Source organism: Mercenaria mercenaria, chromosome 19 (assembly GCF_021730395.1).
Source record: "Mercenaria mercenaria strain notata chromosome 19, MADL_Memer_1, whole genome shotgun sequence".
Lineage (NCBI taxonomy): Eukaryota > Metazoa > Mollusca > Bivalvia > Venerida > Veneridae > Mercenaria > Mercenaria mercenaria.
This window is the reverse complement of record NC_069379.1, coordinates 20,817,164-20,841,843: the sequence shown is the minus strand read 5'-3', so window position 1 is coordinate 20,841,843 and position 24,680 is coordinate 20,817,164. Positions and strand designations below refer to the sequence as shown.

At 33.8% G+C, this 24,680-nt stretch overlaps 1 protein-coding gene across 1 annotated transcript in view; it reads right to left on the bottom strand.

The window, feature by feature from the left end:
• LOC123542693 (glucose transporter type 1-like) overlaps positions 1-24,364 on the bottom strand; it is a 57,797-nt gene extending 33,433 nt beyond the window's left edge. The window contains exons 1-2 of the mRNA XM_053531217.1: positions 24,358-24,364; positions 19,351-19,425 (exon numbers count right to left, since the gene is read on the bottom strand). Of these exons, the coding sequence (XP_053387192.1) occupies positions 19,351-19,425; positions 24,358-24,364 (82 nt within the window). The remainder of the gene's footprint in view (positions 1-19,350; positions 19,426-24,357) is intronic.
• Between the last annotated feature and the right edge of the window lie 316 nt (positions 24,365-24,680).

The following is a 24,680-nucleotide window of genomic DNA, read 5'->3' as shown; positions in this document are numbered from 1 at the left end:
ATCTATATTTAACACGCGTTAAACACTAAAGCCTACATAGCCCTATTGGTAACGAGAGCCGGAAAACTTTATTGTCGCGGCAGTCCGGACGCTGTTTAGGTATATAACACGACGCGGTCATCTTAGTTCTTTTTAGAATAGTTTAGAAACAAAAGACTCATATTCTTATGTTCATAATAGGACAAAACTTCAAATTGAAAGAAAGATAACGTTTAGCCAAAAATCTGGAGGTGAGTGCCTTTAATGGTTTGAAAGATATAAACGTTACTTTACGCTAAAATCTACAGAATGTGCTATTTTTAATCTGCAAGTATGTCATAGTTTCTCTTTCGATTTATACACCGTTAGAAAGCTTGCGATCTGTCTTTTCAAAGTTATATGACTGATATATTTTCTTTTATCATGTGCATTAAAATGATTGTTAAACCTGACCAGGAACTTTTACATATAAATTATGTAGAGAGTTAAATAAAAGTAGTGCGGAAATAGAATGGCGGATTAATCTGCTTCTGTGAAAACTGTCATTATTGAATCCTTGCAGTATCGGGAATGCAGTTATATTAGGTTTCAACAGCTTCGCGGTTTCAGCCTAATTATATAAAGCTTTTATCTAACATACATTACCAGGATGTAATGCAAATCTATAGATTTCTTCTTTCAATATTTTTATAATGTAAGAGAGATGTGAGATTTAGAAAAGAAATTTATACTTTAATCAGTTTCGTCCACAAATACTGATATAATTTCAAAATCTGCAATTACAGACGCACGTGAATTTCGTGCAAAACGGCTATTGTGGGGCTACTGACTTCACGATTGATTGATTTTTTAAAACTTACCTGTTTATCATTTTTAGCTCATCTGATTTTTTGAAAAACAAATGATGAGTTATTGTCATCACTTGAGCGGTGTCGGCGTCGGCGTCGGCGTTGCCTCGTTAAGTTTTATGTTTAGGTCAGCTTTTCTCCTAAACTATCAAAGCTATTGCTTTGAAACTTGAAACACTTGTTCACCATCAATAGCTTACCCTGTATAGCAAGAAACATAACTCCATCCTGCTTTTTGCAAGATTTATGGCCCCTTTTATACTTAGAAAATATCAGATTTCTTGGTTAAGTTTTATGTTTAGGTCAACTTTTCTCCTAAACTATCAAAGCTATTGCTTTGAAACTTGCAACACTTGTTCACCATCATAAGCTGACCCTGTAAATCAAGAAACATAACTCCATCCTGCTTTTTGCAAGAATTATTGCCCCTTTTGGACTTAGAAAATCAGTTTTCTTGGTTAAGTTTTATGTTTAGGTCAGCTTTTCTCCTAAACTATCGAAGCTATTGCTTTAAAACTTGCAACACTTGTTCACCATCATAAGCTGATCCTGTACAGCAAGAAACATAACTCCATCCTGCTTTTTGCAAGATTTATGGCCCATTTTGGACTTTGAAAATATCAGATTTCTTGGTTAAGTTTTATGTTTAGGTCAACTTTTTCTCTTAAACTATCAAAGCTATTGCTTTGAAACTTGCAACACTTGTTCACCATCATAAACTGAACCTTTACAGCAAGGAACATAACTGCATCCTGCTGTTTTGCAATAATTATTGCCCCTTTTGGACTTAGAAAATCATTTTCTTGGTTAAGTATTATGTTTACGTCAACTTTTCTTCTATCAAAGCTATTGCTTTAAAACTTGCAACAGTTTTTCACCATCATAAGCGAATGCTGTACAGCAAGAAACATCTCTATCCTGCTTTTTGCAAGAATGATGGCCCCTTTTAGACTTAGAAAATCATGGGTAGGATAATAATTCTATTATACAAAATATTCAGATGAGCGTCAGCACCTGCAAGGCGGTGCTCTTGTTAGAATTTATTTTGATTTTGCAAAAGGAGCGTTTAAATTGAAAACAAATCAAATAGAAATCATGAATTTTTCTTAAATGAAAACTATCCATTTTTAGGCTGGCGATATTCGCCAGACTATTATAACCATATATCGAGTTTCCACAAAGTTTAACAAGTGCTGAGACTGACAACACAAAATATAATTTCATGCGCAATTCAAATAGTCCGCCACGTTTATCAGTTTTGCCATAGAATTGTATAAAGATTGTTAAACTTACCTGTTTCAATAGATCTATTTGCTCAAACATGTTATAATAATGCTAATCAAACAAACGCTGGTTCTGAGAAACAATTGTCGATATGAGTTATACAACCTGACAAGAAATATGAAACATCAATTAAAATGAACTTATAGTGATATGAGTTATGTCAGGTCTTATATTTTGGGCTTTAAGAATCTATTCTTTCAGATCATTTGTTATAGGTACTACGGGACGTAATCTCTGCGTGGAATTGCCACAGTAGCGTGAGAAGAAACAAAGGACCACATTCATTCTACGTGTTATATTCCTAAACAGCGTACATGCTATATTTTGCTACAGAAATAATGTTTAAATATACAATAAAAAATATAACAGATGTAAGCGAATATTGTTTAAACACACGTTTTCAACTGCTTTCAGGTTATATAAAGATAGTGGACCCATACTGGTAATGTTTAACAATTGCATTAACTTGATACAGTCCTGAATGTAACATATTTTATTGTGATTCATCTTTAAACGACTTTTACCGTGTCGTTGTTGTTTGTTTGTTTTTTTTTTTGTTTTTTTTTATTTGTTAATTTTGTATGAATTATGCTTTTTCTCTACAGTTGAAACAGAGACAAATTTAGGGTGGGAACGTAGATGTAAACGAGTTTTGTTTAAACACACGTTTTATATTAAGATAGTGGACCCGTATTGGTAATATTTAACAGTTGCAATTAACTTGATACAGTCCTAAAGTTAACATATGTTCGCACTGTGATTCATCTTTAAAAGACTTTTACCGTGTCGTTGTTGTTGCTTCTTTTTTGGTTTTTGTTTTTTATTTGTTAATTTTGTATAAAATACGTTGTTGTTTTTTTTCCTGCAGCTGAAACAGAGACACATTTCAAAGTGATAGCCATTGCGCAAAACGATCGCAGAGAATTCATTTCACCAAATATTTTTCTAAATGAAACCTCAAAGTACTACATAACAATTATAAAGCAGAAAAGGAAATTGTCGATAACAACCTTTCTTTTTTTTCCTTGAGTAAAAGGATTTAATCGGACAGAAATTATTCTCTAGACAATAATCATTAACAATCCGGTTTGTAGCGGGCGGACTGCATATTGAAACATAGATATATAGATTTTGTGTTTGCTACCTTTATATTTTATCTGATATTATGTCCCTCAATGTTATTTATCGCTTCCTTAGAAACATATATAAACGGTTATGGCACGCCAATTGCCCAATAATAACGTGAACCCAGGTTCACGGTTGAAAATCTAGAACTAACAATCAATAAACTAGGTTTATCGAACGTAAAACCAGGTTTTTCTAATACTTACCCATATTTTCGACACGCTCAGGTTTCAACTGGGTTTTTCAATTTAACTTTTGAATTTCGGCCGTTATTCTAAGTTCACGAGAGTGCACCTATGTTTACGGCAGTAAACCAGGGGTCATGAGATTAAACCATATTTTACGAACGTGAATATATATTAACGAATTTATATTTCCGACCGTGAACATGGGTTCATGACCGTAAGCATAGGTTCACGCTCGTGAACATAGGATAATGACCAAAAATCATAATTTTGTTCGAGAAACCAAGTTTATCGAACGTAAACCTAGGTTCACGTTCTTAAACTACGGTTAACGCTCGTAAACCCAAGTTCATGGTCGTAAACATAGGTTTACGTCTGTAAACAATAGTTCTCGGCAATCAAATTATCCAGTTATTACATTCTTAGTCGAAAAACAACGAAATTAGTCGAAAAATATCGAAAAACATTCGAAAAATAATCGAATACTAAGATACATTTTTTCGAGCGAACACACAGGATAACAGGCGTAAACTATAGTTTACTCTCTTGAACCTATGTTAACGTCCGATAAACTATGTTTCTCGATTGAACTTTAACTTGGGTGTACAACGTAAACCTACACTTACAAGCAATCTATGGTTTACGAAGTAATCCTATGTTTTTGCTCGAAAGAATAGGTTTACATGCTTTTACGTTCGAAAAACCTAGTTTATCCATCGTTAAACCTAGTTTTTCGACTGAGAAGCTGGGTTCATGTTATTATTGGACAATTTTCATACATGTCACGTCCGTAAACTGTGGTTCACGATCATTAACCTAGGCTCACGGTCGTAAACAGGGGATCATGTTCGTAAACTCGTAAATATAGGTTCACGGCCGTAAACCATAGCTGATTTTTTAATTCTAACATATCGACCGTACACCATGGTTAACATTTGAAAAACTAGGTTTCTCGAATAAACAATGAATTTCGCTCGTTATCCTATGTGGTTTGATTGGATGACATTCTCGGAACCTGACTTCTGTGTAAGATTTTAATTTTTGCGATTTCAGATTCCCAAGTGAGAATTATGTGCCGTTTGTATCACTAATGAAGCACTATCTTTAGTCTGTAATATCCTTATACTACCTTAACAAGTTAACCAAGATGGTTCATGACAACAATACCCTATGCTCTCCTTCCTTTGTTTCATATGGAAAACCCATAATATTTAAGATTTTGCAAACATCATTCCCACACAGTTTTCATTCAGTGTTTTGTGGTAGCCAGCCTTTCTGTACTTTCAGTACTTTGATTATGTATGTTAATGAAACGAATAAAAGGAGGGATTGTTTGTGCAATACTAATATGTTTTAACTATAAAATCAGGGTGAAATTCAATAAGCAGTAAGTTGGAACCAGAATATCTCAAGTTGTGACCCTTTAAATTGGTTAAATTGATAGGTGTTCACTCCGTCCGTTCTTAGAGTAACGTTTCATTGCTGTCAGCCATGCTTAGTAGATGATATATTACTACAAATCTGGGTCTAGCTAATTGGATTTTTATATTCCTTGTGTCAGTTAAAGTTAAAAATATCAATGTTTGCCCGATAGTTTGCTTCCTCAGAACTAAACCAAACCCGTACTAAATGTAAACCTCTGTACAATTTAGGTCAAATTATTATTAACAGCCAGATAATATTTGTATCTCAAGAGTTATGATCCTTTAATTATCACATCTGTAAAATTTGACAGTGTCTGAACAATTTCTATGGTATCTTTTTAATTTGAACTGAAGCAGATTAATACAAAATTTGTACAATTACAAACCAGATTGGATTAGTATCTTCAGAGTTGTGGTACTTGCATTTGTCTTAATTGTGGATATTGATGATGTTCTATCAAGAAGTAGACTATTTCAAACTGAAGAAAAAAATCTCCGACAAATGTATATTGTGACAGGCCGGCATTGAACACTTTTAGATTTAAATATCCACATAAAAACTGGTGTCATTAGTAAAAACAGAACCATTAATTTTTGTTACCAATATGTAATCACAGCTGATAATGAACTATTTTTGTCAATTAATAAGAAATAGTAATGGAGTAAAAGTAAGTGTAAGGCGTTTATGAAGAGGGTTGGATTTGGGAGTCTTGTCCTAGCCTGATAACCATGGTAAATTGTTGATTCAAAGTCATTTACTCACAAAGATACATCTACCAATAAATATTTCTTGATTTCGGAAGTCTGCTTAAAGGTTGTGGTGGTAGGGTCTCTTAACAGTTAGAGGAGACTGTTGTGAAGGTGATTGTGGCTGATCTGTAATTAAAAGGTGGACAGTCGTTGCATTTATTGAATTTAGTTGTAAGAAAAATTTACAATTGAATATAATATAAAGCTAAACTTTTTACTTTCAGACTGCAAGGCAAGATGATACCAGGAGAGAGTGAACAGTATTGTTCAACGATGAAGCAAGGTCAGCAGACACGGCAGTTCCACAGCGAATCCTTTTATTAATGTCATGTTTTAAACAAGTTGTTGGTGTAAGTGAAATATTTGTATATAATTATTCTTTTGTGGAAATAGGCAATGCTTATAATAATCATAGCAATTTTCAAACGTGTAGATCATTCATAAGAACAAAGTACTTATGAGGTTCTGGCATTTTGACATGTCTCTAGGTCATAGGACCTTTAGATCACAGTATATATAGTTAGGTAGTTTAAGGCAATTTTCAGACTTTAGCTTGATATCTGCCATCATCCATTCTCTACTTCTTACTTATGTGGTGAGATTGAAACAATTTCATACTGGTTAGGTCAACTGACTGTCAATGTATATGAGCGTTGAGAGTTTAACTTTGATATTAAATATACTTAAAAACATAGAAAATAAAATCCTTGTAGTCGTGAATAATTTAGCTTAGTCGTCTTTATCTAATTTCTGTAATTATACAACCAAGAATATGTGTGCAATGGTCGAAGTGACATTACTTTTGGGCCAACTCTCATAAAAACGAAATGTGCTGCAAAACCCTATGCAAAGAAATCAATTATAGCTTTTCTTACCGGTGAAAGTAATCACATCATTTACATAAAACATTGATGAAAATATACTTAAAATAATCACAAAGGTTTGGAAACAATAACTGTTGGTAAAAGTCGAAATAAGAACAGTTTGAATTATCTTAGTCGCATAATGAAGTAGTTTGATAATTGCAGAAGGTGGCTAAAACATAGAGTAGTTTCAACTTATTCGCTCGGTGGTTCAAAGACATATTTGTGGTATCTAGGATCTGAATCAAGATGGCTGAAACACTGTAGACATTCGGGTAATATTACATTTGCCTGGTTCTGTTTGTCCAAACTTCATAAATGTTGGTTAAATACAAACAAAGTTAGTAGAATCAGTGCCAGTCTAAGGTTATGTACACGGATATTGTTTTCCAGTGCTTGAATACACTACCACTGCATCTATTTTTTTCAGTGTCACAGACATGTGTTTTGTTAGTTTACGCACATTCTTATCTATTTAAAAACATCTAAAGTTATTTCAAATAAACATATATCTAACTTATAATAATAATAAAACACCTTCTACCTAAGTGTTATATCAGCGGACAATAAATAAATAACAAAGACCATCATTCTATCAAAACATCGGGAATCCTCTGTCGAACCATTCCCTAGTGGTAAAGATCGGAAATTGGCTGTATGTTAGCCTCTTTGTGTACTTAAAGTTTGGCATAGCAATACATGGAGAAAAAAAGTGCTGCCAAACACCCTTAATTGCATCGCATCGCATGATTGATACATACATCTCAGAACGAAATAATACCCTCTAGGACCATTAACCTAAACTGGAAAAAAGGAGTTATATACGAGCCGGTACTTACAATCTATTGTGTTTGAAAAAATACTTACCAAAAGTTTACGGCTTGATTCTAATAAAACAACTTATCTAAAAGCAAGAAATTACAAAGTTTGAAAAAAAATCTAGCCAAATAAAGTGAAAAAAAATACATCATACAATTCTGGATAAAATCAAGGAAAGTAATTGAAATGTTGTAAAAAAATAATATAGTTGATACTAAATGAAATCTGTAAAAAGATTCTTTGAAAGCAAATAATAAAACCAAGCAAAACAATACTAGTAGCAGATGATATTTTTGGCGGGATACTATTTTAGATGATGCATATTCATTTAAATAAGCTCGATTCTTCCTTATTATATTAAGTTAAATTTAGGAGTTATTTGATTTAACCTATATCATTGTTTCTTATAGGTCTGATATTACACAGTTGTATTTCGCTAAAGATTGACTTAAAGATACGTAAACACACATTGATGAAGAGGCAATTGTAATGAATATGCATAAGTCCAGGATGGCGGTGCCAAACTTGAATTCTGACGCCTTTGATGCCTTGTATCTATTACCTGCAAAGTCAAGTGTGACATGTTCACCATAAGTGTTTCTTCTCATCAGAAGGAACAGTAATTCTTTAAAGACGCACAACACAATAACTGTATTCTTTTGTATTGCCATGATGGTAATTATACACATGAATTTGCACTTTCAAGTATTTGATTACAATTTGACTGTGACATCTTTTAGGCCAAGACAATAAGTTTAATGTCTTAACATTTTATTGAATAAATGTAGCAATATGTACAGTAATCTGTGAATACTATTTACTTAAATTTGTTAAGTTTGGAAAAAGCAAACACAGTCTGTTATAATAATAAGTCTCTAAATAGGACATAATTTTCTCTTTTACAACACACACAAAAGAAAACTGAAAAAGTGGTCATAAATAATGAAAGTGGACTCTTCATAGACGTTGTCTTATGAGAACGTTGAACAGTTATTGTCTAACCGGACAATACATACGGTAGTGCATGCATATGTTGGCAATATGGACAAATACTGGGTTTTGCTTTTAGAAAAAAAGTTGCTGGAGCGTTTTAACCTGGTATGTATAGCTTTACAATAAATACTGCGATAAAAAGTATTTTAGGTATACATATATAAGCAATATAAAAATGTATATGAATTCATGTTTTAAAAAAGAGGAAGGGGAGCATTTTGTCAGGATTTGATGGTGCTAAGTCCGAGGCGTTACCAACGGTTTGGGAGGTAGCGTGGACTGCCTGACTATGGCTAATCTTTACCTTGAAAACTAGCACTTGTATTGTTTTCTTATCTATTTTGTGTGTGTATTTTTTGTAGTTTTTTGTATATTTATTTCACTGTATATACAATATTTACTTAAACGGGGTGACGTACTATTTACAACTAAATCAAACACACATAACAAGCATTCTGTCCACAAACATAACTAAATTTGCACCGCTTTTCGTCAAGCCTTATCATATATATACGTAGTTTTATATCTTGAACAGAATATCGCAAGAATTTCAATACGTATGCTCGACCAGCACAAGCTTTAACCAAGAAACATTCAAACCAAACAATTAATCTGCAAAACTCAGAGCAAAATATATATTCGAAACAATACACAACCAAACTTCAGAAAATCTATTTATACACCTCTAAAACTCCAAACAACCCATCAAAAAGCAAATTCAAACAACCAACCAAATTATAAACTTTAAATTCGCAAAACAACCAACAATCTAACCAACAATCAAAGTACCAGCTTCAAACAAAACCACAATTAAACAACCAAACAACCAAAATATTCGCCAAGCAAATCAACAATAATTATGTACAATAAAATGTACGCTACCAATCTCCAACAAATAAATCAAGAAACAAGTATTTCCTAGGAAAATGAGCCACTAATTGACTCTTAACACGTCAAAAATACTACATGTATAGCATGAGTCTTTCTCTCGCTACAGATAAACTCTCATGAAATTGTGTAATATTTCATGCTATTATTCGGCCCACTCTCTCTCTCTATACTGGAGTGATTATTTTATCAGCGAGGTTTAATAATCCGTATACAAGATAGCCTATAGATGAACTTGTTTTCAGCTGCTGTTTAGGGTGCAAGGGACAGTTAATTTGAAAATTTTACAAATCTGCGCAGATACCAGTGAAAAAAAAATCATGAAAAATCCAATTTTGATAAATTCAAGGCAAGTTTTAAGCGAATGTATTGCATAGACTTAGCACTTCATTGTGTGACATTTTCAGCCTGTCGATTCTGTTGCTTCTGTGATAAAAACGAGTAAAACGCAGGTTTCAGGACACTAAATTTTGAGGAAAAAATGGCCCAAATTGCACACCTTTTTGCGCGACCTGTACCGTATTATCTGCAAATGACTGACCTAAAACGCATGCATATTTTTAAAGCATGTGGCCAGACGAAAATAATGGTGGGAAGAATAGTATCTCATAACCGATTACTTTTCCACTATTTTGAGCTGAATCTGGATGGATGAATGACCGTTTCCATTTCATCTGAATTCCGTTACCTCAGGTAAGACTTTAGACCCAGCCGTTTACACGGAGCTAGGAAAATCGATTCAAGTACATATTTGCTTTACAAAATAACTACTCGTACGCAGGAATCCTTAGTTCTGCAAATATCATAAATAACCAGTTGAATATAAATGCCTTTAAAGTGCATCTGTCTATTTTATTTAAAAAACGTACCCGGGCCAAATGCGAAACTGGACCCTGCCACTTTAAGCTAACATACAGTGTAAAATTACAACTAATTGTTTAACGCCATTTTGCTACACAAGCAACAACGAATTATTATGACACATTTATGCTGGTGTACATTCTTTGATAACTTTAAGAGTAATCCGGAGAATGTTTCACCAGTACTACACAATATATCGCATACTGTTAAATGTCAAAGGGTCATAATTCCTAAATGGGACAAAATACATTCTTGTCATGAAAATACGCGCAAGTTCACTTTATAATGATACATTTCTGTTTCGGTCAAATCCCTTGAAAACTGTATTAGAAAGAATTTTCATAGCGGATGAACAGAGAGACGGCCGGCGACAACTTTATGCCCCTAACCCGAAACATCTGGTGGAATATTACAGTGAAGAATGAAGTAGGAGAATATGCCCACAAAAAGCTATAACGCCTATGATAGAGTCATGAAACCATGTACATCACATGACAAGAAGTGGGGGAGCCAGTGTCTTATAGACAGACAACAAGATATACTTAATTTCACATTTTGGAAATATGGTACCTACTGAATAGAATTTTATAAAAGTCATTGCAAGAAATATAGAAATACAATCAATTCTTTTAATGCTGGATAATTGAATGAAGCTTGATATAATGATTGTATGAACACATCTATTTTAAATCGTAATTTATTTATTCAAGTTATTAATATCATCCTTTTCCATTGTTATCCTGTCCTGTGAGGTCATGTATTCAGAAATGTTTTTCAAGTAACGTTTAAGATATTGGCGAAATGATGAGTGTTACGTTCAAAGATTTATATTCCGTATTTGAGTGCAGTGCAAACAAGACATGGTTTGAGTTCTTTTGAAGTGTATATAATGTTTTATTGTGCAAAATAAAACTGTATTGACACAGATATATCTTTTAAAACTGTCCCTCACACAAACAGTTGACGTGCGTGTTTTTATAACGTTAATATCCTTTTATAGATAATCAATGAGAGCACAACACATATGTCATTATGCTCCCCGAAGTGGAATCATAGTCCCGCTTTGTCCGTCCCGCATTTCTTGTCCGGCCTATTTCTCAGCAACCTTTGGTTGGACTTTAGCGAAAGTTATATGACGCTTCATTTATCAAAAGGATATTTCTTCGTGTTCCAGTAGGATAATTTTTCACAGAGTTATTGCCCTTTGTTTATTCAACTGTTATATGCTTTTGTACAATTCTTGTCGGGAGCATTTCTCAGCAAACACTGGTTTGATTTTAGCCATATTTCAATACTTCAAAAGAAACTTTACTGTAAAGAGAATATGTGCATATTTTATTACTGTTCCGGTCGGATGATTTTTCTCCCAGTTATAGCCCTTTAATAATAGTATTGCAAATCTTCATTAGAAAATTGAATATGTATTTTTTCGATTTAACGTCTTTTTCAACACCATTTCAGTCATGTAAACGACGATGTCTACTTGTATCAGTGAGCACAATGCACAACTTTATAGTACCATATTTACACGCTCATCTTTGAAATAGCGGGTCGAATTATGTGAACAGCCGTGGCGGATTGGCGAGCGGGTGGCGTCCAAAAGCATGTCTGCTTTCTAAGTGAAACAGTTTTCATCCGATCTTCACAAATTTGCTTACAATGTTATTGGGCCTAATAGCTCGGCCAAGTGCGATAACCAGCCAAATCTTCCCACGCACTTATTGATTATGGCCATTGAATTACTCAAAATTTGCTAATTTAGCCCTGTCTGCTGTCTAAGTCGAACAGTTTTCATCCGGTCTTCACCAAACTTTCTGATAATTATATTATGTTTATGGGCATAATGTCTCGGCCAAGTTCGATAACCAGCCAAATTGCCCATAGCATTCTTGGATTATGACCCTTGAATTATTCAAGGTAGTCTTAAATAATGTCAGATGCCTTTTAATAGAAGTGATCTCTTGAGAACCGTACTTGCATAATCAGACAATACATACTGAGGTATACGGTAGTGTATGCGTATATTAACAATATGGAAAAATACTGTATTTTGCTTTTAGAAAAAGTTTGCAGGAGTGATTTGCTTTGGTATGTATAATTTTACAATATATACTGCCATAAATGGTTGTTTAGGTTTTTAACAATCTGAAACAATATCTTAGGGGGTTTTGCAGTTGAGAATAATGAGTGTTTTTATTACGGAAAGGAGTTCTCAACGTTTATGCTGATGTACAAAATTCTTTGAAAACTGTACGTGTTATCTAAACAGCGCAAGTGCTGTACAATATTTAGCATTCTTTATAAATAATTAGTCTATCGATTGGGAAATAAGGTTACTAAGTCAGAAACTTACCCTGTGTAATGCAAAGACTGATTTAAACAAATAAAAACATTTTGAACAACAGAAATTTCAATGAACAATTTAAAATGGTGCATTTTTTTATAATATTCTGCTCGGCCGCTCAGGTTAATAGTGAGAGCGCAGATCTACGAATCGTGGGGTCGCCGGGAGTTTGATCCTCTGGCGAGGCGTTTGTTTTCTGTTACGATTTGGTAAAATGCATGGTGTCTGATATCATTTGTATCACTCTGATTCAATTTGAGAAGTTGGAAGTTACTTGCGTAGAACAGGTTTATACGTGTACAGAATCAAGAAACACTGGCTAGGCCCGCTGTTACAAAACTGAAATATAGTAGAAAATGGCGTTAAACCAAGATCAAATAAACAATTATTTATGCTCCGGAAGTTTTTATATGTAACAAAACTATATGGCGGTCTTAAGGAAGTTCCTATCTTTAGTAACATATTTTGATTTTCCGAACGAGAAGCTTACCTTCTCATCTACATATCTTTAAAAGTTAATGGGAACAACAATTCCCATTGACTTACCATACGTTGATCGTGTGTTACAGATGTGTCTTTCGTGTATTGTATTTTTAGTTTGGTATTATTGCTGAAGCTGCTAATTAAACTGCCTCCTGGTGGTTTGGGTTCCTAGCTGGCTCAATGACGGGATAACACAACTGTAATTATATATGAACTTGAAATATATTTATAGTTAAAGTTGAGTGCGTATACGTCAATGATATGTAAAAATACAATAAATACAAACAAAACCTTATGGGATCGGGTACACAAATAGATTAAACAATACATGTACATATATACTGTACATAAACACGTATTCAAATGCATCATGGTCGATTCTGAAGTATAACCCGACACAACATCTCAGTCTACGATACCATGACTTATAACCATATACAAAAATACCATATCTAATAGCTTACTTTGATCGTTCCTACTACTGCAAATTATTGACATTTAATTGACAATTAAATCCCAGTTTCATGAGAAAAAGTAAAGACGTAAATTCCACTAACAATAAGGTAAACCTAAGATAAAATTATTGAAAGTTGTTGGTACCTGATATGTGGAAAGTAATGCCATTGGCATAATCAAACAACTTTGCGATCAGCTTTACACTTGTCCAGAGCTACAACACACCCTTATACAGACATGGAATGCTAATCTGCAAGCGCATTAGTAGGTTCATATCATTCTATCTGCATCCGTTACACATGGAAGATATTGTTTGCCTTTTGAGTTAAATATTAATCATTGGAAGAACGAGTGTATATATCACATTCAAAGCTAATAATCTTTCTGCTGTATTCCTGTTTAACATATTAAGAATACACATTTAGTTCGTTATACTGAGAAACGACTTTAGTGTACTTTTAACGCTACGACATTCAATAATGTGGTGTTATTATAATAATAGTGAAGCCTCAAATTTACATATCAGAATATGAAAATTAGTGCGTGATTTTCAACTGCAACTTTATTGGAGTTAAAACGTGAGTATGGAATAAGCAATTCACGTTCTAAGTCTGTTAGTTTTATCTATAATTTAGAGATTTACAAATAAATTTACATCGAATTTTTATCAATGTATTTTAGGTTTTTGTTGAACATCACGGCCAATAATCCTTAAAGTTGGTAAATATTTGGCAGAGATAACAAAAAAGGGGAATGAGAAATGTTAAGTGACGTGTGGAGTGGAAACAAATGTATTTTATGAGAAATAAATCTGTCATTAACTCTTATAAAGAGTTATTTATGGATGCTAGAACGTAAAATATCAACTTGTAACAACGCAGGTATCTATAAATACAAGCTTACTGATAACAATAAAGTCACGATTAAATTATTACAGTTCGTTTTTGTAAACATCTTGTTTGTAAACAACATTAAAGATTACGTTTTGTAACCTTAACTCCGGCTTCCATAATTTAAAGTTTCTAGTATAAGAAAAACGTGAGCTCAAGCTAAAACAAAACATAATCAGAAAGTAGAGAGATCATTTTGTAAGTAGAGAAAGTTTAGTTTGAAAAAGTGTAAATACGCATGACCTAGTAAACGAATTGTACTTTTTTATTTTGTTTCCCGTTTTCAGAAAATATATGAAAGAGCATGTTATTTATCGAGATTGTAGACCATTTATGACACTCCACAATTTCCATGTGATTACAAACTTTCGTTTATGCTATCTAGCATAATCGTCAATGCGCGTTGCTTTCCGTAAAACCCAAAGAAAGCATAAATGACATACGGAGAAAACGAAGTTTTCAAAATATCAACCCAAAGACTCTAAATGTCGACTTGATGTATTGCTCCCTTATCCGCAAAAAATGTCATGTCTCAGTACCGGCTGTTATATGACAAAAAGGTTTATAAATAATTTTGTCATTCCTGCATGCTACACGGATCACGTTCCGGGCAGACAACCTGGTTAAAATATAGTTTTAAGCACGAACAATACCAGCCTATCTTCTATGAGCATTTAAAGCTAACCAAGGTCTACCCAAGATACCTGATCTTGACCAATTTGAGTTAGTAAGTTTACAGTTCGAGTTCGAGTTAAATAAGTAAAATAATTCAAGTAAGTCTAAATTTCGATATAATAGTCGGCTTACGTTAGTCAAAATTTTGAATTACGAAAGTCAAAATCAAATCTGGGGTTAATAAATAACACGCACCTGAAACTAATGATCCGCTGTTATAAGAAGTAAATGATGTACCCTCGCTTATTTTGTAACACAAAGATGCTGAAGAAATGAATATATTATTTTCATTTTTTTTATTTATTTTGAAACTGCTCAATGCAATACTGTAATATAGATTAAAAATGCAGTACATACCTGATAGTAGTCCAAACCATGAATAGTTATTACGAGCAATACGGGCCTATTTGGGAATTTCCTTTTCTACGTATTATATCAATGAGCAAGTTTGACAAGGAATAAAAAGATATTGATTATGTCAGGATACATCTATAACTACTTACCCAAACACTGTACAAACACTTACATTTTAATAGTGGTCTTGTAAATCAAGGCCTTCGTGGGTTGTATCTTTATAAGGAGAATTTATTTGTCGAATAAAACAGATACATTAGACACTTTTTATGCGATTCAGTTTTTTTTCTATGTTAAACAGATTATTTCTTGAGAGAGAGAAAAAAATATAGGTAAAAGTTACAACACTCGGAATAGGTCTGCATAGTATTTACTGACCTGGATAGAATGTTAATGTACCAAAATTAAAGATGCCCCAAGAGCATCTTTCACTTTATTTTATTATTAGATATTTTCTTTAATACCACCGTCACATATACGGCGCAAATAGCTACGTCTAGCTACGGATAGAAACGTAGTTACCCGTATCGATCCGTACCTGAGCCGTAAGGATTGGTACGAATTGATACGGATTACTACTTTTAGGTACGTCTAAGGTACGTATCAATACAAATAGATACGGATTACTACGTTTTTATCCGTGGCTAGACGTAGTTTTCCGCGCCGTATGTGTGACTGGGGTATAAAGGCGAACGCTAGAGTCTCTATATATGAGAAATTTTCCCTATAACAGAATTTCTTCAGAGGGGAAAAACACGAGTATAACTCCAGTTTCAGGACACTAAATTTTTTGGCAAAATAGCCCAAATTGCAAACATTGCGCGACATGTCCCGTATTACCTACAAATGACAGGCCTAAAACATTTGTATATTTTTAAAGCATGTGAACAGATGGTGGTAAGAAAAGTGTCTCATAACCGTTTACGTTTTCCGCAAATTTGATCTAAATCTAGATGGATGGATGACAGTTTCCGTTTCCTCCGACTTACGTAACCTTAGGTAAGATTTTTGACCCGACCGTCTTCAAGGTGCCAGAAAAATCACTTCAAACATTCATCATTTATCCTTGGTTCTATAAACATAGTAAGTAACCGCCTCTCAAATATATTTACCTACTTAAACGTACCCAGGTCCCTGGTCACATACGAAATTATCTGATGTGATATTTAAAAATTTGCGGCCTTTCCTGAGTCTATATCGAAAGCATTTAAAATTACTATTTCTTGAAATAACGTGCACATCGCTTTTTGGCTTATAATAAAGAAAAAAATAGTCATGGTGATCAAAGGCATACTCTATACGACATTGCTTCTTTGATATTTAAACCAACTTAAGTGAAGTATTGAAATATTTGAGTGAAATATAAAAAGTAAAGGTCTTGTTTATTATAGTGTCACCCAAAGGCCCAGCCAGTTTGGCTTATGAGACACCTTTATTGTGCGTACCAATTACCTCCCAACTCCTACCACTATGTCAGCCGCCAGGCGGATAGAAGTCGGCAACTATTCATTTAACTAGCTCGCGGCTCACGAACCGGCCTTTTCGAAACGAGTCCCATGATAAACATCCCCCGGACGAACGCTCCCCATGGGGCTCAAACCGTCGACCTCCCGATCCCGAGATGGACGCCTTAACCACTGGGCCACGGTGACCGCTGACAGAAAAAAAAACAACTTTATTTCACACGGAACTACACTTTGCACTTTCACACACGACTTACGCAACTCGTAAATACATAGCATTCAGTAATCACTCGGTGAAAGGTATTTCGATCTTGCATCGCTACCTTTAATTGTTGCTGTTTCATACATTTATATATTATTTTTTTCTGTTGAGCTGTCATTTTGTCTTGTTCACCCTCCCGCTCTTGCTACAACACGACTGATTTTGTGTTTGTCAAGTTGCACTTTGTCATGGATTTTAAGAATATTTATCATGGCAATACTTTGCATTGGACTTGCCATGGCAGATTTTTGCCATGGATTTGTCATTACAGATGTTTGCCATGGACTTGCCATGGCAGATCTTTAACATGGCAAAATTTAAAAAGATGATATAATCTTTCCATACAGATTAACAAAACAAGAGTGCTGAAATGAAAAAAAAAAACACTTTTAAGCAGACTAGTAAATACAACAATTTAAATCAGTTTTTATTTTTTTTGTTAAGCGTGTATAAATATTGGCTGAATTTGCCAAATACCGGCGCGGCAAAAAGAAACTGGCGGGTATTTATTGTTGATTATGTATTTTAAAGAGCTAATAGCTAGAATTATTTGTAAGGAGAACTATATAGAATCCTTTTTACTTGAATTATATTTTAGAAAATCGTAATTATCAAATAAAAATTTTAGTGTTATATTTCGTTTTAAATGTCATTCAGGTATATCGAGAATCGCGCTGAAATTTTCATAATTTTCATATTTAAAATTGTTAGTGCAATACCTACCAATACTCGTGTAAATTACTTGCATAAAAGTTGGGAACGGACACCGGATATAGCGGACGCAAGATATAGCTCAGAAAGTGATAAATCAACAAACGTTTGGTTTTTGACACACGGTTAAGTTTTTTACCAATATTTGTATTTTATGGTGATATATTTATCAAAATTGAACCGTTTCCAGTAGCTTGATCATATGCAGTATACAACTTTAATGGAAATCTGTCTCCTCTCTTGTATAATGGCATGCTGAAAGTTGCCTGATCGCTAATAAATGTCCAGTCATGTGGTAGGATTTCAAACATAAAACAACAAATAGAAAATAGGAATAAAAACTGAATCGAGCGATTTTATTATAATGACATCGTCCAGCATTATGTAACTTAAGACCTTAGTACGATATGTTTTGTTGTTACGGTGATATTCATACTGTTTAATCACCTGAATGTGTAATGGAAATAGACGAAGCAAATTAGTAACTGCACAGGAGATAACTATGAAGTGGACTGAGGATAGTATTTTGAATTATGAGACAGTAATAATGATTATGGCTTTAACCTCTACGCAAAGTCGTGGAGATATGGTTTCATTTTTATGTTGTCCATACCGAGGGATGAGAGCAAATGTGTTTTTTTATCTGTATGTACTTAAAACAGTTTCACTCTGACCTCTCGGTATGCTCGTCTGTCTTTTTTTTGTCCACTTGTCTGTCTGTTCGGCCTAAGCCTTCCAGAGCAATACTTGCAATTAGTCAAACTGAGTTGATATTGCATTCACAGATGGGGTTCTTAAAGTCTGCGTTACTTCCCCTAGTTTTTAATATGCAATATCCAATTCAATCTAATTAAATTTTGTCCACAAAAATTGGTATTTTTCTTCAAATCAGTTAAGTATGGGTAAACAATATTCGTATAGATTAGTTAACCATTTTTGTGTTTTCACAAGCATCAGTGTCCGAGTCGCAAATATTTGAATATTTGAAATATGGTATCAAGTTTAGATCGGATAACATATATCAAACTTTTGTTACAGAACTCGGCAATATCCTGGATCGTTTTATAGATTTATGTTTTATTTGTCATTTCATTGTGGTAAGACGTAACGAATATGACATTAAAGGTTGTTGCCCTGGCCCTATCCGCCTTTGATAAAATGTTAATTGTCTTGCTACAACTTGCACACCATTTGAATACTAGTATTAGACGTACATATGGTAAATATTTCTAAAGACTGGAGTAAACGTAAAAGTTAGAATTAAACATATATTGTACATTAACAGCGTTTCTATCAATTAGAGTACAGGGGTTTTGTCCTATTTTACATGCTATCCTCAGTACACATTTATCAATGGCTATCACAGATAAGAATTGTAAAAATTTCTAATGACATATCTTTAACAGTTAAAAAGTTACATTGCCAGTCCTTACAATAAAAATAGTTTAGCTTATGCTCGTAAAATTGAACGGTTCAGAATTTACATTTATTCGACATATTTCTTAAAAATAACAGTATTTGTCGAAATTCTGTGCATTTCGAGGTGATCATCTCAGATCTAAAGTAACTATATCCAAGCTCTGCTTAATCGTAAGCATTACACAATACACCATAGACCAAAGTCAGCTATTAGTTCAAACACTGGTTGCATTTGTGGATACGGTAGATAAGCGTTAATACAGCAAGATCTTACCTCTGGTAAAGAAAAACAACTGCACATTTGTTTGTTTACTTATCACTTCCTGAGCTATATCCGATGTCCGTTTCCCTACAGTGTATAACATATGTTTTTTCTATGTATTTCAATGCTGGGACATATAAATGTATTCCTTATATTCCATAATTTGCAACAATTATTAAGGTAATGTTTCTTGTTACCAAAAGTCCCCGCCTGGAATGGATGGAACATCTTTTTTCCAACCGAAGCAACGGCAGATGTCATATTTATGTCTCCAAACTAGGCTGATACTGCTCAGCTGGTATTAATACCAAATTAATAAAATCTGAGAAATAGACCCCTCGGAAGCACCGAGAACAAAGCAAACAGTGAAAATTGCAGACTCGGTTTGATTGAATCTGTTCATGAGCAGTAATGGAAAATGCAACACTGCCCACGCCCCCTAGAACCGGCTTAAGCATTATTCAATCTTCAAATCGATATGTGTTGAAATCAATGATCCCGAAGGACCAGAAAATATAACAACACTGAGATGAAGTCGGGGCGACTTTGTACGGCCGCCACACAGCACTTAACACCCGCTGTTGTGATGTAAATAAAATCGGAGAAGTAGATCCTTTGGAAGCACCGAGAACAAAGCAAACAGTGAAAATTGGAGACTCGGTCAATCAATTAAGTCAATCAATATGGTATATTTTGGGTCACTTAATGGCAGTCTTTTTGATGTGTCTTGAATTTTTAGGACATTTTTCTACGCCTTTGACTGTACATTTTTCTTTCTTTGCTATTTGTATGCATTAACTACAAAATGTAATTTTGTAGTACCACAATTCTACATTAATGCCATTCCAGGGAATGCATAGGTTACAACAATAGAGATCATAATCAAAGTGAATGTTTAAAGGGAAGGAATGTTACGCTCGTATTCTCATGTTAGATCCGTCGGCTAGGATTTCTTAAATAATTGAAAGAAGTAAAGGAATTTTCAAAAAGGTATAAGAATGAGAAAGGTAAAAGCAAATGCTGGCCATTTTGTTTCTATGACAAAAAAATGGCTCTTAATACATACTTGGACTGTATTTACTTATTTCTGCACATCATTATTTTTTACCTATTTTTTTCCGGCTACAATGAAAGAAATTACCATGTTTTTCATCATGCACTCAGGAAACCTATGAAATCAATCTATTTAAAATGTTATTTGCTCAAGAACTCAGCAGTGTGTAAATGGCGTCATAAATACACTAAAATGACTGCCTCCATGATCAGCCAATTTCAAACTGCCATATTTTTTTTTCAATAATAGTCCAATTTTGAAAATAATTAATTCATATAAAATAATCTTATTGTCAGGTATTCCTTGCTTCGATTCTATTTTCCATTTGTTGCTTTAAACTTACCCAGTGACAACGGTTACATAGGTTACAGTAATGTAGATCATAATCAAACTGAATTTTAAATCCTATTTTCCATGTGTTGCTTTAAATCCAGAAAGGACACTCAGACCCTACAACAGTATACCAAATGGTCACATGAATTAAAGTTACATTTTGCCCACTTTACAAATATTAGAGTGAATATTTTTCCTTAACGTTTACTGCAGTAAATCAAAAAGAAAATTTTACCCGAGGTTCCAGTAAAATGAAAAGTGAACCAAGATACCAATAATTTATTAATGGCTGTAGGGTTTTGAAATGGCCTGTATATATATATATATATATATATATATATATATATATAGGGTAGCATTCTACGGTCTACAACTTTTGAAGTATTTTAAGCAGAAAAAAGACACAATTTAAGATGGAATTGAAAAGGAACTTAAGGAATGTATAGCTTACACCATTATGCACATGAAAGAACAAACATTTTCCCCTTTTGGGCGCATTTTCACCAACTAAAGCAGTTTGACAGATGCCAGAATTTCTGTGCGTATATTCACTCGAAACGATGAGGTCATACAAACTTGCGGTCTCACGCAGGGGGAGAAATAAAAAACGATCACGAAAATCGGACACGCACGAAAACTGAACAGTCAGCGAAACCTGGTTACAGTGGTTACGTAGGTTACAGCAATATAGTTCGTAACTAAACCTGTTCAATGTTTAATCCTATTTTCCATGGGTTGCTTTAAAGTTATATGATTACAGTGGTTACATAAAATTTGCAATAAAATGTTTTTCTAAGAGCTAAAATGTAATTGCTTTCTTTTCCACCGTTTTCATTTAAATTTCGAACTACTTAATTATGCAATTAACGTTTGGTAAATTGTGGGAGGGGGCATTTTGTTTATCAAAATTATGTAAGGTGAAAGTGCCTTGTAATAAGAACTGGATAATATAAAAAGAAATTAGGAATTACACCTGTCTTGCGTAGTGCATCATTTTGCAATTATAAAGCCCAAAAACGTAAGTATCGGTACATACGTAACCGTGGAAGCATGCTGAAATAAAAAAGGCATCCCATTTCCATAACAATGCTTAAGACATCTTTGTTTTATGTATTTACGAAATATGCCGATAAAGAGAATATACAATTGTAAAAGTTCATTTGTAGTATTGTACATTAGATCTACATATAAACTGATAGTAACTTAATTGTCAAGGAGCTGAGGTAGAATATTTGATGTGTGCTTAAATATGTATATGATACAGTAATCATTAATCTTTGTTTTTTATTGAATGTGACCTGCTAAGATGTTCTCTATATAACGGAACAATCCCTTTATCAAGAAGGTTACAGAGACCTTTTGACAAAGGTTTTATCATTTGATGCAAGTTACGTAAGTACTATTTAGACGACTAAATAGGAAGTACTGTAATGCCACAATCAAATGCTTTAAGTAGTATGTCAGTTTCCATGATAGTCTCTCTCTACCTTTATCTAAATGGAATAAATATTAAACGTGTAAACAATTTAACAACCATCTGTTTCCCATTAGCAACATTTAGTGTTTAACGTTATGACTCAGACAACTAAATTCTATAAAGGGAGATAATTTGAAAAACGAGCACGATAGACGCGTGAAACATTTATGTGCTGCAGTTCCTTTTAATGGCCTTTATCATTGTGTAAAATTTCTACAAAATTGATTGATTTCATAAAGGAAGATAATTTAAAGAAAGAAGGCTGAATAGATTTATTGTCCTTGTACAAAGCAATTTTACTTAATGTCCTCAATCTGTGTATGAAGTTTGAATAAATTCCATTCATAACTTTAAGGTTACGTATCAATAATATCTATTGAGTGACATTGTCTCAACGTGAATAGATAACGTGCATGATCTTTGACCTTAATTTCAAACATTCTTCGGGAACAAAAAAGAAAAGAAAAAAAATTCTGAAGAAAAAACATTGTCGGTCATTTGCGTTCTTTTCATTCGGCTACACAACGCTTAGGCTTATTGAACGGAACTTGTTCATTCACAAAATCAGTTTATGTATACCTTAGTTTATTTGAAATTCAGTGATTGTATGTTTCAACAATGTTTACGTATTACATATATTTTGTAACTACCCGCACTAATTTATTTTTGCCTTCACCAAATAGCGGTTACTTAGAGAACAAAGTTGACTTTAATTAAATGGCATAAATATATTGAATATGGTGTCATTTCTTTTTAGTTTGATGAAAGTTTTAATGTCTCGAGTTTATCAACTTCGGACGACATAAGTTCTAATTAATGTAAAAAAAAAACAAAAGACTGCATTTCTCCCGAAACTTCTTACCGTTGAGGGAAAGAAATAAATTGCACTGCTCCAACTTCACTTCAACAGTTTAACAATAAAGTAAGTACAAAGTTTTAACTAGATGGAGACAGATGCTTGTTTGTCTGCTATTTGTCGAAGGAAAATGGCAGCGATATAGTGGTACAAACGTATGTCAAAAATTGATATCTTACTGGATGAGAGATCAGTTTGATTTGACAGACAGCGTCTGTTCAATGTTCTATAACTATGGAAAAATTCTTTCAACCATAAATTTTACAGCTTATATCCTTTCAGCTGCGTCATGTGTATGTTTGACATTACAGACAAGCATTTTTAAAGGTGTTAGTTAGCATGTTAACTTTCTCGATTCAAATTCATTTCAATAACGAAATTGTATTTGTTTCTTATGTTGTATGTCTATCATTTTCAGGTATCAAATCGCGACGTATAAACTTATTATAATTTAAACACGCGTAATTATACAATAATACGGAATATTAATGCAGTCGCGTATCAAAAGAGTGAACATTTATTGATATTAAAGTAAAAAAATGTCACTTTTGAAAAGGCAGATAAAAGGATTTTCTAAGTTCCGGATCTTTCGACTTTGGCGTCGTTTGTACACCTTTTTCCCTCTTTGGTCATGCCCCGAATCCGCAAAGACAACGGTTTTATGCAAGAATGTTGGACTGTTTATTAAATATTGTGTTAACAAAGTCATCATCATGGCGTGCTAGCACCCTTAAGCTGAACCGCCAAAACTTCTGAGACACCAATACGAACGGTTCTTCATGCCATCCAGCTGGCTTACGGAAGGTCGGTGGTTTTACCCAGGTACCCGCTCGTGATGCATGAAGGGGCACCTTGGGTCTTCCTTCACCATCAAAGTTGGAAAATCGTCATATGACCTAAATTAACGTGGGTAGTCGACAAAAGTCACCACCTAGAATGGATGGAACAACGTATTTCCATCCGAGCCCAGCATCCAGTCTAAGCAGATACTGCTGGAAACAGTACCAATTTAAGCATATCACCCAGCACTGAACACTAGTCGGGATATCAGCCACGACCGGGAATCGAACCCGGACCGCTGGTGTTGTAGTCCAACCTGCTAACCACTACGCCACTGACTCCCTACAGTTTCTGTTCATTTACTGATTACTATCCTTAGAAAGACAAATGAAGCGAACAAATGAACTTCAAAAGAATTTTAGATCAAATCGTCCTAGAGACGGAAGACTGGTTTGTGCATGATATCGGGAACGAATTATGTGGAAAATCTGAACAAGTTAATCACTCATACGTACTTACATCCCATGTTTGAAAAGTCTTTTTGACCTTTTTATCAGGAAAATAATTTCTTCATTTTATAAATGCCGCCCGAAAACTATCGGTAAGTACACGCCACACATTCTCACTTGTCAGTAACAATAATAATTTGCTACAATTTTAATTCTTGAATTGTTTAAACACAGTATGCCCTTTTACCTTAGATACAAATGTATTTAGTTTACGATCTTTAGTGTACTTCTTTCCCTAGATGTTGTTATTGGTGATATATAACCTTTTGTGTCGATTCGCCGTAATATCAAATTAGCCAGATTTTATGCAATCCATATGCAAAGCCACTCTGA